We start from the raw sequence: 15,564 nt of genomic DNA, 5'->3' as shown, positions 1-15,564 counted from the left end.
ATTCGAAGCCATGATTATATGTTTTATATGAATTGATTACGTCCGGTTATTATTTCTTAAGGCATGAATGTGATTTGCTTATCTAAGTTATTAAAACTGGTTTATGTATGTGGGTTGGGGGTTAACACTTAATTTGCATGCATAAATTTGATGCTAGAATATAAGGGGGTTTCACATAATAGTTATTCACTTATATTCACAAGTAGTGGAGGTTGCTAGTCACAATCGCGTTAAGTAAATCCTTGGTATGAGTCTCATGTGTTTCATAGTGATGAATGCCTTGTCAATGCTTATAGTTTTCACAAAACTTAATGACTTTTGATATGTATCTTTTTTATGCGTCTCATATAAAGAACTTGAAAAAGATAATTTGGTTTAGATGCGTATTTCATCTAATTCAATGAAATAAGGAAAACTTGAGGGTTAGTTGTGCGATGCAACTAATTTGGGGCGTTGTCATTCATAGTCTAAAGGAATAATAACTGGACATTGGTTTGTATGCATATATCATGTGTGGAGAAGGACCCTCTAACTAGCCTTTTACCCATTTATTTTACTTAAATTCGTTTTTCAAAAGTGTTTTCTATAAAGTTTTTGTTTTAAGTTTAAAATTCATCAAAAACAATCCCCATTTCATTTAGTCTTCATATTTGAGTCAAAACCTGTTTTCTTTTAGTCTTTTGAGTCAAGTCAAGTCCTATTTTCGTCCAAAACACTTATTGAGTCTAAAATTGAGTCTTTTTTATTATTGGTTGTTGTTTTAAGTGTCCAAAGTTAGTTTTGAGTCTATAGAGTCTAGTTTAGTGTTTTTGAGTCTTATTTATATTGATTAGCATCCCTAGTTAATTCCCGGTCTAGAACGATCCCTACTTACATATCTACTACAATTGTCACAAATAGGGTTTAATTTGAGTGTTAGAATATTTCACATCAGGTACTGTAGATCATAGTGACAGATCATAGCGACTTAGTTAGCGAACTTAAAGCAATAGGTCTTTCTCCTATGGATCAAATTGAGAATCGACTCTTATTCTAAAAAAAAAACCACAAAATGTGGGAGTGTTCAGGTCAATAGATTCCGGACTCAAACAAGTGTTCGTCCAAAAGCTTTTAAGCGACAAAGCAAGCAAATGACTATATTATGTGATGCCTTTTGATATGGATTTTATTTTGCTAATTGTACAATCTTAGGTTCTGGCTTCCAACTTAGTCTTGCACTGTGAAATATTTTGCCTAATGTTGACTAGTTTTTTGTGAATCATGGAGATCTACTTTTGAATGATAATATTGTAGTTAGCTATTGCAAGTATGTTGCAAATTATTGTAACTAGCGTATATTGTAGTTATTGTAAGTATGTTATTTGGTTTTTGATTTGCTGGAAAGTTGTTGGCTTTAATGGAAGTTTGAAGCAAATCTAGTATAAGGTTGTTTGCCAGCTTACAATAAGCAATTAACTTTTTTTTTCATTTCTTTTCAAACGTGGTGTCTGGATTTCAAGCTGAACAATTAAAAAAAAAAAAAACAAAAAAGATAAGTAGGAAGCATCCAAAATTATCTTTTCATACACGCATTTGTACTGTTAAGTTGATGGCAGTTTATGTAAAAGAGCATTTTAGGTCAATTTCAAGCTGGACAATTAAAACAAAAAGAACATAAATATAAAAAAAATAAACAAACATTCACATTCCAATATCAAAGGACTTTTGAGTATGTTTAGGGAAATTCCAGTATCAAAGAACAAGAAAGGGTTGAGTCTCACTCTCATCCAATATTGTTAATTTTGATAATTTCTTTAAAATAGATCAATAATTTAGTTCCAGTCCGAGCATGCACCAAAGTTGTGATGACCCGTCCCTAATTTCTGTATAATTTCTCCCCGAGTGTGTAAATTGACTTTTATGCCCTTGTTGGCAAAGTGATGTGGATGTACTTTCCCCGTTATCGTGATTAAATTTTATTCGTCGTTACGAGTGTGCGTTAAATTATTCAGTGTTAAAAACACTACTTTTGATGAGGTACGGTAGATTTCTTTTGATTTCATGTGTACAAACCTTATCACTTCTTTTCTTTAAAAACTGACCCGTGCCTTACTCACTTTCACCAACCAATCAGACTTTCCCTCAAATCCCTCACAACCAATCAAGTCTTTTCCCTCATTTCACTCCCCACCAGTTAGAAATCACCCTCATTTCTCTCCTTAATCATATTTCATTCTCACTCTCTCTCTTCTCTTTCTCTCTCTCTCTAACCCGTACTTTACCCTTCTCTGCAACAAAGAAGAACAATACCAAATCTTCACAAATTGAACCAGTGACCACCACCATCGTGCTTCACTCGACCTCACGAACATAACCGTACCAACCGATCACAAGTTGGTTGGTCTTGCTCCTACAAATTTCAGGCCGAGTTGCAAGGTTTTAGGACATGGGGAAGCTTCTACGCAACTCCTTAGGGTCCCTAGACTAATTTTAGGGTCGAGTTGATGTTGAAACCAACGAGTTCAAGGAGTCGAAGTTTAAGCCGAAAGCTTTCGAGGCTTTTTCAATCCTTTTCCATCCACCTTTCGGACTTTCAAGAGGTACGATTTTGTTCTCCTTGTCACAAACTTTAAATCCATATAAATTGCATGGAAAATGGTTGAGAAATGAGCAAGTTATGAAGGTTTGAAAATTTTCCAAAAATAGGTGAAAATCCCCAGTTTTCGACGAACAAGACAGCAGACGGCGGGGGACAGCGAGGGTCACTAGAAAAGACGACAAATATTTCATTAGAGTTGACGGAATATTCCTAATGTCCATTAGGGTTCTGTCAGGCGCGTGCCTAAATGTGGCTGCGCATGTGGCCGTGGGTTGGGCGGCGTGTGAGGGCACGTTCGGCCTTCGGCTGACGAGTGGTTGACATGTGCGGGTCCGTGACTTCGAGTAGAACATTTTTGTATATTCAAACCTTCTATTTGAACAAGCTATGGGGAGTTTTTCCTAGTTTTTCCGTATATGTGTTAATTAAGTAATTATTATTAGTTGTTTTACATATAAGGGAGACTTATCCTAAGGACGTACGAGGACAAGCGAGGCTAGAAGGCTACAATCCATCGACATATGAGTGAGTGGACATTTTGTTTTTGTATATATGTATATAAACTTTATAGTTTCCATAAATGCATTTAAATTGGTTTATGCTTTTATGCCATGATTTATTTAATTTTAAAAATGATGTTATGTGGTTAAGATTTATATATTGTCATGACATATTCATATGCATTTTTCTTGCTCATAAATGTTGCACTGTGTGAAATGCTAAAATAATCCTACGAGATGCATAGGTAAGTTCAAGTAAGTTTATTATGCTGATTGGAATCATTGAATCATTATGGCATGCATATATTCATGTAGTCCGCTCATCATTGCAGCACCCCGGTGTTAGTGGTCGTCCCAAGCTAGGGCCAGTCCTTCACGTGATGTTCACCTCCCACACCGCACACTCACATTGGATCCAAGTAGATGTCAGTCATGTAGTACAGGTCGCATTAGGCGACTCCGACTTGTAGGTGACCGCGAATATCACCAATCTTCACGTGATCATAGCATTAAAGCGTATATCTATTTTACACCCAGTCCTGTCGTACAGGTCACATTAAGTGACTCTAACCCATGTGCTAGCATAAATTGATGAGCAAATTAGGTCAGTCGTACAGGTCGCATTAGGCGACTCTGACTGGTATGCTATCATAGATTGTTGAGCGTTTGATTTCACTTATGCTACTGTTGTGTATCGTGATTTGGCATGCTTTTGGTTTTACTGCTGAGTTGCATTTGATTTCATACATATATGTAGTATAATTTTCTGGAAATTATACATGTTTTACAGCAAGGGGTTAGTATGTTCGCACAATAACTGTTTTTTACAAACCTTTATTTTTGTGCCCACTCACCCTTCTGTTTTTTGCCCCTCCAGGTCCTAGATAGCCGACCTACTCTGTGGACATGAGGATCACTCGGCGATTCTAACTTAACTCTTTTTAATGTAGGGACTGTTTCCAGTTATGTACTGTGTACTTTTCTAGTTTCCACTGCATTATTTGTCATCTATACTCTGAACATTTGTATTCTATGGGTTCTACCCATTTCTACGCACTCATTTTAGTAGTTTAAATAAGTTCTAGTTTCGGTTTTAATTTATCCACATTTTAAAAAGAAACATAATTTTTCTAATATGCACAAGAAGAATTTCTAGTCTATAAACATTAAAAATATGTTTTTTTCAAAATAGAATCTGGACAAGAACAACACCCTTAATAATGCAAAGGTGTGGAAATTAAATACGAAGCACATAATCTAAAGGGAAATTGAGATAAATAACGTTACAAAAAATGACAGTTCATTATTTCATAAATATTCAATTGAAGGAAGAAATTACAAAAGCAAAGAGAAAACGTAGATGAGAAAAAATGCAAAAAAAATTAACCATCTATACTCACCTTCGTTTAGGGGTGCACAAGTCTCCACCAACAGTCAATACTTTTACTAGGTCTCCACCATTTTTTAGGTTTAATCGTGAGAACTCTTCATCTAATAGGGTTTTAGTTTTTTAATTTATTAGGTTTAAAGCTTAAGGGTATTTGTGTCTATTTAAATGATATTTTGAACACATTTGAAAGTTTTTTTTTTTAAACTGACATTTTTGAAACTATGAGCTAATATTTGGCTATATTTGATAAATACCCATATTATCTGTATGCTAAAACTGGGTTCCCCCGGCACTGTTTTTACTATTCGTGAACAGTGAAATGTCAGAAATGCCCTTTGTTTCTTCTCACTCCGATGTTTTGTTGTTTACTTGATAGAACAAAATTCCAATGTTGCCCATCTTTAACATGCGTCACTCATCGTTTAACCCTCTGTTTTTGTTCCTTTTTCTCGATATTTCTTTCGACTTCTGCTTCTTTCTTTCCTGGCCACGCGTCGATCATCGTCGAAGGCTCCCCTCGGACTTTCTTCCCAAATTTTCCTTTTGTTTCCATTTCTCTCTCTGCGGTCTTCTCTGCTTTCCTCTCCTCATATGTCATTCTTCCTTTAACTCTCATTCTCCATTGAAAGGTCGGAGACCAAAGCTTAAATATGGTTCTTCACAGGTCGCTGGTTCTTTTGGCTAAAACCACCACATCCACTAATTCATCCAAATCGAAAGAACCCTCTCAATCCCATAATTCCATTCAGCTTTTGCATAAACGCTACGTGCCGTCCACCGTCGGTCCCCTTTTGCCTCCAAGGTGTCCATCTCTTAAATAATCGACCGATTTCAACCCTTTTTTCTCGATTTCGGTCAACTCCAACATTGGGTAAGGTATCAATCTCTTCCTCTGCTCACAAGAGGTAGCTTCTCGAAATTTTCAATTTCAACTTCCAGATTTGAGAATTTTGAATTTGATTTTTCATCTTCTGATTATTTTTTTTTTTTGCAGAGGTTGTATTAGTTTTTCTTCATCTGGAAATTTAGGGGTTTCTTACGGCACAATGTTATCAAATTTGATTTTTCTAATTTTTGATTTTGGGGTTTTGCAGAGAGTGCTAATATACTGATTTTGTGGAATTTTTGTTCTTTACAAGGTTTTTCTGGCTAATGAAATAACTTTGCCATTACTCTCCAGATATGATTATGTTATGTTTTTTCCATTTCCAAATTATGTATACTGAATATTGGAGTGTTGGAATTCAAATTTTTTTATATCCAACGACAGAGATTAATTAATTGAATAAAAATTTAAAAAAAATTGTAAAAAATTCAAAAAAATTCAAAAAAATATCTGAAAAATCTGAAAAAAATTGTTTTTACTTTTCTATAAATATCTTCTCATTATCATCTACCTTACACAACAATTTCATATTTTCTCAACTACTTTCAATCACATTCCTTTCTTTGTCTCAAAGTTTGAATCCATTTTTTTTCAACAAAATGACCACTGGTGCAGGTACGAATTGGTCGGTTATTGAAGATGTTGCGTTGTGTACTAGCTGGGTTGAAGTTACTCATAGTTCGCTTACGGGTAATGAGATGCAGTTGCGAGAAATGTGGAGTCTTATTCATACCAATTATCTTGAGAAAATTGGTGGGAAAAGAACCAAATAATCGATGTCCAGTCGTTGGAAATTACTTAGCCAATCGTTTAGTACGTGGAGAGACGCCTTGACACAAGCTATTAGTAATATTCGAAGTGAGGAAAATTACTCGGATCAGGTAACAATATATTATTTATTTGATACCCAAATTTACATTATAATTATTTGTTTTTATTATTTATTTGTTATCTATATAATTTATTATTTATTGTTTGTATTATTTATTTGTTACGTACAGAATTTATTATTTATTGTTACTTATTTGTTACATTATAATTATGTTGTTTGTTACATTATAATTATGTTGTTTGTATTATTTATTTGTTTGTTACATTATAATTATGTTATTGTTACTTATTTGTTACATTTATTTGTTACATTATAATTATGTTGTTTGTATTATTTATTTGTTACTTATTTTCATTATAATTATTTATTTGCATTATAACTATGTTGTTTGTATTATTTATTTGTTACTTATTTTCATTAAAATTAATGTATAATATCACTTACATTAAGAAAAAAAAATGTGTATATTTAAGGTTAAAATTATTTACTAAACTTGGAACTCTAGCCCCATGTTATGATTAACATGACATATATATATATATATATATATATATTTGCTAGGTATACATTTGCATGAAACTTAAACTTGTATTATTTATTTGTTACTTATTTTTATTGTGTAGGAACTTCAAGCACAAGCTTGGTACGCTGCCAAAACCAAAAGCAAAAATAAATCATTCAACCGGTGGGAATGTTGGAATATTGTCAAAGATTGTCCTAAATTTAGAGTTGTGCCAGTCGGTCCAGAAGTGCACATGAACAGCACCCCTCTACACTCTACACTTGATCATGTTCATGAAGATGATGCAGAAGAAGTGCCCGAAACGCCCCTCCCTGAACAAGCGTCGGGTTCGACCCGTTTTCCAATTAGGCCTCAAGGTAAGAAGGCTTCAAAGAGAAAAGGGAGTGCTTCGAAGAACGATTATGCAAAGTTCATGGAAGAACTTACTCACCAAGGTGAATTGACTTTGGTGAGGGAACTGGCAAAAGATGAGGCTGATAAGGCTAGAGAGGCATCAAAAGCAGCAGCTGTTGAGAGAGAATTTTATGCTAATGAGAGAGAAAGAGAGCTACTTAGGCAAGAAAGGGAACATGTTAGAGAAGAAAGACGGGCTCAACAAGATCGTGAGATTATGAACATGTCTTTAGAAGGAAAGTCTCCAAATTCTAAATTTTTTGGAAGTCAGAGAAAGCGGACGTGGTGCGAAGGAGGCGTGCAAGAGAAACAATAGCAAGCTAAGGTGGTTCTAGCACCGCAAGAGAAGATCATCCTAGCACCACAAATTGGTTAAGTGATGATGAATAGAGTACTTTTTGTAATCGGAGCCCATAATTTTCCAATCACTTTGGGTTGTAATTTATTATTTATTGTTTGTATTATTTATGTTGTTTCCAATTTCTTGAATATTTATTCAAATTAATTTGGTAAGTTATTAAGATGAGAATTATGCACAATCACAATTTTAAGATGAGAATTATGCACAATCACAATTTTAAGGTTGCAAGCAATTTGAACATACACTAAAAGCCAAACATAAATACTCATCTGGCTTTCTAATATTAAACATAAACATAAACATACTAAAGAATTACATATACTAAGAATTACATAAACATAAACATAAACATACTAAGAATTACATATACTAAGAATTACATAAACATAAACATAAAAAAAGTACATAAACATACCAAATAATAAAACACACCATTTGTCGGGCATTGTGCATGTCTGGCCTTTGAAATGCAGTATATCATTGAATGAGCCTTTCATTGTAATGTCCATCCCTTTGTAATGGCTCATGTTGCACGGGCTCATCGGTGGCGTCATGAGCACAATATATACGTGTTCTTGAATTGTTCATCGGGTCTGGCTCATATTCATCAACAGCTTCATAATCGTACTCATCTTCCACAATCATGTTGTGAAGAATGATGCACGTCATCATGATGGATCGAAGCGACTCCACATCAAACAATCTGACAGCACCCCTGACGATCGCCCAGCGAGCTTGAAGGATACCGAAACAACGCTCCACATCCTTCCTGCATCCCTCTTGACAGCTTGCAAAGTGTTTTTCCTTCGCACTCCGCGGACGTGGCACTGTTTTGACAAATGTTGACCAATGCGGGTAGATGCCGTCAGCTAGGTAGTATGGCCCGTCGTACATACGTCCGTTGACCTCATACGTAACTTTTGGTGCCTTTCCTTGCAGGACATCGTTGAACACTGGGGATTGGGCAAGGACGTTGATGTCATTTTGAGCTCCCGGGACCCCGAAAAAGGCGTGCCAAATCCATGTATCAAAAGATGCCACCGCCTCCAGAATGATACTTTTTGCTCATTTTCTGTCCTCGTAAGCGCCTTGCCATGCACTTGGACAGTTATTCCACGTCCAGTGCATACAATCAATGCTTCCAATCATCCCAGGAAAGCCACGCATCTCCGCCTTCTTCAACAGCCGCTCCAAGTCCATGTGTGTGGGTTTGCAGAGGTACTCAGCGGTGTAGATAGATTCGATTGCTCTGCAAAACCTCATCAGGGACTCAAGAATGGTTGATTGCCCCATCTTCGTTATCTCATCCACTTGGTCTGCAGATGCTCCATATGCAAGCATCCGCAAGGTAGCAGTAATTTTTTGCTCAGGCAGTAGACCCATAGCACCAAAAGCATCTTTTTTTTGCACAAAATAAGAATCATGGTTGCAAACAGCAATCATGATTTTGTTGAACAAATGTCGTTCCATTCTAAAACGACGTCTAAAGTACGTATCAGGGAATGCACTATTAGGAACAAAATAATCATCCAAGAGTTCCATACCTCGTCGTTGCCTGCTTCTATCAAGGTTTCTAGAACGGCTGGGCCTGCAGATCTAAGCCGCAGCTTGGATGACTCAACGGGAATGTGAGGCTCTGCCCCTTCTTACTTCGTCATCTCTCATTTGACGTTCCTCATCCTCTTCCCTCTCATTTCTTACCCCTTGGTGATTGAACATTGCTTCTGATTCGTTAAACAATTCTTCCTCTTCCTGATTGAATTCCCACATCATCCTTGAGGAAGAAGAAGAAGACATTGAAAGAAAGAAACAGAAACTATGAATAATGATACAGATTTTTGTGAATAAGGAAGCAGAAACTATGAATAATGATAGAGATCTTGAGAATTTTGGTGTGAGATTTGTGAGGATGGATGGTGGATTATATAGAGGATTCAGAAAGGATTAGGTTGTGCATAATGCCACGTGGCATGCCGTCATTCGTTACAAATCTGATGGAAATCTATCCTCAAAGATTGTGAACAGATTATGACACGTGGCATGCCGTCATTCGTTAAAAATCTGATGAAAATCTATCCTCAAAGATTGTGAACCGATTATGACACGTGGCGCGACGTGATTGGTTAATAATCTTATCAGATATCCATCACCAATAATTGTATTATTTTGTATTATTTAATAATACTTCGGATAATGACACGTGGCGCAACGAGAACGATTAAAAATCTTATCCGATATTACAATTAAAATTATTTTGTATTATTTTATAAATAAACAAAATACTAATATTTTATTGCCTATTGCCAGGGCTATTGAAGTGTAACGGTGGAGATGCAAATTCTATTGCCAGGGCTACTTACTGTTCATTAAGGGCAGTTACTGTTCATTAGGTGGATTGAATAGTGTATTGCCAGGGGGGAGGGCTCTAACGCTGGAGTTGCTCTTAGTTTTGGTCTTTCTTTTGTTTTTATGTTGCTTTCGTGCTGAATTGTTGCTCTTTGAATTGTTTTGAGGATACCCAATTACCCAAATTGTTCAAATTTAGTAATTCAATGAGTTTTTATGTGCATTTTTGGTTTGGTTCTTCTTTGAAATGAATATAATTTCTAAGAAGTATGTTGGCATAACCAAGTTTTTATGTTCATTTCTTTCATAATTGTAAAGAAAAGAGAGGTCTGTTGTGTTTGGTGTAAAGTTGATTTTTTGTATTTGAATTATCTAGATGAGCAATCAGGTATTTTTTTTGCTGCCAGCGAGTATTTTTGCATTGTGTGGTTAGTATTTATGTAGAATACTATTTACAATGTGTGCATTTAGTATTGTTAGTATATGTTATAAATAAATAAATAGATGGCACGAATGTTTTTTGAATATGTTATAAATTTTTATTTACATCATCTAGATGAGGTTGAACCAATGTGTAAGGCAAAACATTGGCTTCACTGGAAGAAAGGAAAAAAAATCTGCAAAAGGGGCAACTGAAGTGATGGAAATTGGAGACAAAATGAGAAATTGGATGCTTTTTACGACAAGTCGTTACAAGCTAATCATACTGGTAATAGTAATTGAATTTGTACTTTAGAATTAGCGTTCTTCTTGAGGTTCAACTGATTGGAAAGGTATTTTGAAATTTTATTTTAGAATTAGTGTTCTTTTTGATTTAGAACAAAAGGTCAATAATTTCCTTCTAACATTCCACATGTATGTAAATATAGTATTGCCTATTGTTAATGAACAATGAGACATCAATCACATGTACGTACATGGTACATTTCCACTTAGAACTTAGGCCATCTCCAACCGAGGACTAGCCAGAGGGCTCGTGTTAGCCTTCTGGCCTTCCAAGAAATTAATATTTTTATGAACAGTACAGAGCCATATTTGCCTCCGTTTCCAACCGAGGGTCAAAGGGCTATAGGGCTCGTTTTAGCCCTGTCACAAAAAACCGTCTCCAACCGAGGATTAAAGGGCCAAACATAATTTATTATTTAAAAACTAGAACTTAAATTCAAATCCAACGGCTAAGTGACGTCAGCTAGCCGTTGGATTTGAATTTTTCTTTTGCTATAAATATGGTGGATATTGGGCTATAATTCACACAACTTTGAATTCAATCTATTTTAATTCAATCTCTTTCACTTCAATCTTTTTCAATTCAAGTTTGCAATGAATTCCAACTTTGGATCCTCTTTGGATTCCAACTGGGGGTCCTCATCTAATTCCAAATTGGAAGCAAAATGGGCGCAAATGAGACAAGAAGATGAGGAGTCTGATGAAGAAGTTCAAGTACCTACAACAGGATCTTGTTGCACATATTTGGGCTAAAAGAAGCATGGAGTAGGTGTTTAAGTTTTCTGTTGTTAAATGTTTTTAAAAATATTGTTTAAGTTTCATGTTGTTAAATGTTTTTTTTTATATTGTATAATTTGAATGTTGGTTAATGTTATTTAATGTTTTTTCATACTGTTTAATGTTGTTTCATGTTGCTTAATTTAATTTAATGTTGTATAATGGCTTAGGAAGTTATAGGAAAAAAAATATAATTTAAAAAAAAAATATGAAACAAATTTTGTGAAATAGAAGTTATAGGAAAAAAATAGAATTTAAAATAAAATGAAACAAATTTTGTGAAATAGAAGTTATAGGAAAAATTTTATAAATAAACAACAATAATAAAACTGTTAAAAAAAAAAAAAAAAAAAAAAAAAAAAAAAAAAAAATCTAATGCAATGGCTAGTTGACGTCAGCTAGCCATTGCATTTGAATTTTAGCTTAAGGATTCTTATCAGTTATAACCGACAGGAATAATGATTTTTCTGGCCAGCCATGCAGCCAGCCCTCCAACCCTTTCAGATTCCATGGGGCCCTCTTAGATTCCACGAGTCATCTGGCCTAGTCCTCTGTTAGAAACGGTTTTCGGGCTATTTTCGACCCTCTGACCCCCTGGACCCTTCGGTTGGAGATGGCCTTATGACGCGTTGTATGATTTTAAAACCTGTAGCAACGGACGGACACCAATCGTTAGTCCTACATGCTAAAACTCAGTTTCGGGAGTATTGTTGATGACCAGTGGCAGGACGCTCTTGCCCTTCGGTTTCTTCAATGCATGTCGTGTTGTTTCCTCTATTCCACAGTAAATAATCGGTTTTGCCCATATTGCCATGCATCCGTCATCATTCATCTATACGCTTCGACTGGTTTTCATCGCCTTATCATTTGCTTTGCCCTTGTCTCTTGCCAATCACTTCTTTTCTCCGTCTAGTCTCGCCTTCGTTTCCTCTAAAATTCTGTTTTCTTCGTTTCGTAAAATATTCACGACAGATATCGCCGTTTTCCTTTGTTCTTTTTTTTTTTTTTTGGATATTTTGTTTAGGTTCTCTGTCTTCAGAGGAGTTTTGCATCCCTGTAAACCCAGATTTCTCGGCGTTTTGTGGAAGGTCATAAAATTGGTTTCCAAGGTCTTTTTTCCCTGATCTTGCGATTGCTGAAGCAAGAGTTTCAAAGTATTTCCCTCTTTTTTCCAACGAATTTTTAGTGCAGTTTAGGCACGATCTATCTTCAGATCATCGTCAAAATAATTATATTGAACTCAGGTAGGTTCTATAACACCAGTATGTGAGTTTTGGAGTATTGAGAAGTACATTGAAAAGGTGAAAGCCGAAAACTCCAATATCATAGGCGATGCTTTACTTCCCCATGGGATCATAAGCTATGCGAATCACTGGAATTTTGCACAAGCGGCTGAGCTTCAGTGGAAGACAATGGTGGAGCACTTCTTTTCAAAGCAAGGAAATCTGAACAACTGCTTGGCTGTGTGTGAAACGGCCTTGGTATACAACTGTAGGCACACGATTGACACGGTGGTGGCTTGGACACTCTTGTTGTCTGAGCTGAATGAAGAGCCATGGAAAGGAAAGACAATCAATTTCAGTAAGTCGCCTCAGCTACGTTTGATACAAGGCGATCAACTTAGTTACAAGTGCGAGTTTGTGAGGAGGATGGAATACTTCCAAGACGACCTGCAGGATTGATTTTCAGAGGGTGTTTGACTTGATTCTCCAGGAGGCTGTGAATGCTAATTTGAAGCCGGAGTAAATGATCAAGAAGGTGTTTGTGTTCACTGGGATTGAATACTTTGACGAAGCTACAGCCAGAAGGTGGGACAAGGCTCATCCGGCCATACAGGGCGAGTTTAAGGAGAAGGGGTATGAACATGCGGTGCCAAAAATTGTGTATTGGATAATGCAGGATGGTAAGCCGAGGAGGTGGATGGAGCCTTGTACAAATCCGGGGGTGACCGTACTAAATGGCTTCTCCGACGATTTGCTCAGGTTGTTCTTGGACAATGATGGAGAAATTCGCCCCAACTCTGGCATGGAAGCTGCAGCCATCTAAGGGGAAGGGTATCGGAAGCTGGTTGTAGTGGAATGATTACCGATGAGTTTTGATAACCCTCAGTTATTATGTTTATTTAGTTGTCTTAACTTTTCCTGAAGACCAAAAGCATTAGGTCAATGCAAAAGACACACTTTTGAATCGCAGCAGCCTAAGGGATGCTTCAATTTCGTTGATTACAAAATTGTGTATTGTTGCTTTCAAATCCCAGCAAGCCATTCGTTTTGGGGAGTGATTTTTTGTACACCATCTTTAACCTTCTGCGTACGCCTCCTCTTTATTTAGCCCTAGATTCTCTTTTGATTTGGTTAATCTAGTGGCTAGAAAATAAAATAAATTAACAGTGTATAGAAGAAGAAAAATAGCGTGCATAGATCATTTACCATATTTATAACCCCCGGTATTCATGTTTGAGCTCGTTCAAGTGGGATTTGGATGCTCGCCGAATCCCCTCCTTGGGGATCCTAGGGATCAATGAATACGGACCGTTGATAAAAAATCGTGCATAGATCCTACGATCCCTAGAAGAAGAAAAATAGCGTGCATAGATCATTTACCATATTTATAACCCCCGGTATTCATGTTTGAGCTCGTTCAAGTGGGATTTGGATGCTCGCCAAATCCCCTCCTTAGGGATCCTAGGGATCAATGATACGGACTGTTGATAAAAAATCGTGCATAGATCCTAGGATCCCTAAAAGAAGAAAAATAGCGTGCATAGATCATTTACCATTTTTATAACCTCCCGTATTCATGTTTGAGTTCGTTCAAGTGGTTAAGAGCATTTATACCTAAGGTCGGTTGACGCTCATCCAACTTTCTAAACCTTTTTCTTGCTTTCTTCTCAAGTCACCGCTTTAGCACAAGCTTCAGATGCCGATATTCCGACACCTCAACAGCCAGCACAAACTCTCATACAACAGCTTTGTTCTTACTTTAAACAGTTACCAAGTTCTTCCACTTCAAAGAAAATATTCTCTGTCAAAAGAAAGTAACGAGAACAAAGAAAACCCTCATGTATATAAAACATTGTAGCAACACTACCTACCAAGTGAAGGAAGAGAGCTGACAGAATATGGGCACGAGACAAATCCAGGTTGCAGACCAAACCCTAGTTATCCACGAGCTAGACGACGTCAGTGACTCAACAACGGGTCGAGCTCTCACCGGCTCATGGGTTTGGGACTCGGCCCTTGTCCTATCCAACTGGATGGCCACCCAAGGCGCAGTCCACTTTCGCTTCCAAGATAAGTCCGTCCTCGAGCTCGGTGCTGGGGCAGGACTTCCGGGCCTGACAGCGGCTCGGCTTGGAGCGAGCCGAGTCCTTCTCACGGATATGGGGCCACTACTTCCGGGGCTGTTGAGGAATGTGGAGGCCAACGGACTCGGGGACCGAGTCCAGGTGAGGGAACTCGTGTGGGGATCGGACGAGTCACCGAGTCAAATCAGCGAGTTGGACCTAATTTTGATGTCTGACGTGTTCTATAACCAAGAGGAAATGGTGGGGTTGGCCAAGACGTTGAAGAGCGTGTGCAGCAGAGGTACTACGGTTTGGGCGTCAACGGAGGTCAGGCCATGGACCGCCGAGTGCTTAAGCGAGTTGGTACATGAAGGTTTTGGACTCGTTGAGTTACCGAGTCAAATGGTGGAGGAAATGGAGGGCTTGGATTGTTTTGCCATTTTCCAAGTCATACCACCACATGAAGATAACCAAAGAACTTTCGTTGTCGAGGGCTCTATCTAAAGTTTCTTTATTTTCCACCAGTGTACTTATTTTCGTTCGTTTTTCAACAACTCTCTTTTAAAGAAACGATATTATCGGCAAGAAATCATTTACCACAGTGGTGATAAGGTATTGAACCCTTACATGATTGATAAGCTTATATTTATATATATTTTATATCAAATTCACTTGTCTTTTCTTAGTTAGTTCCTTATATTTTTGAGTTATTTACCTTGTTTTTGTATTTTGTAGGATTTGTCAAGTAAAGAAAAGAAAAATAACACAAGTGGAATGTTAAGTAATAAATTCGTCAAAACTGCTTGTGCAGGTCAGCTGACTTTGGAAGCAAGTTGCGGACAGCTCAGAATGAATTAGAGAATGAGCCTTATATACTTGGAAAGCTACGGATGTCTATTTTCTGGAGCATTTTACGGATTGTTAATATCATTTTTCTAGAAAAAGTTATGGCCGTTCAAACACTTA

At 36.9% G+C, this 15,564-nt stretch overlaps 1 protein-coding gene across 1 annotated transcript; it reads left to right on the top strand.

Moving 5' to 3' along the window:
• The first annotated feature begins 14,433 nt into the window (after positions 1-14,433).
• Positions 14,434-15,102, top strand: LOC103959070 (protein N-lysine methyltransferase METTL21A-like). The gene has a single exon (XM_009371409.2). It carries the CDS (start codon positions 14,434-14,436, stop codon positions 15,100-15,102), a length of 669 nt encoding a protein of 222 aa, XP_009369684.1.
• The last annotated feature ends 462 nt before the right edge of the window (positions 15,103-15,564 follow it).

Source organism: the organism of the source record quoted next, unplaced genomic scaffold, assembly GCF_019419815.1.
Source record: "Pyrus x bretschneideri cultivar Hongxiangsu unplaced genomic scaffold, Pyrus_bretschneideri_v1 Contig34, whole genome shotgun sequence".
Lineage (NCBI taxonomy): Eukaryota > Viridiplantae > Streptophyta > Magnoliopsida > Rosales > Rosaceae > Pyrus > Pyrus x bretschneideri.
Note: the sequence above shows the minus strand (reverse complement) of the source record. Positions and strands in the feature narration are given on the sequence as shown.

Excerpts from the sequence above, each read along its gene's own strand:
- LOC103959070 (XM_009371409.2), top strand. The coding sequence starts at position 14,434 with ATGGGCACGAGACAAATCCAGGTTGCAGACCAAACCCTAGTTATCCAC.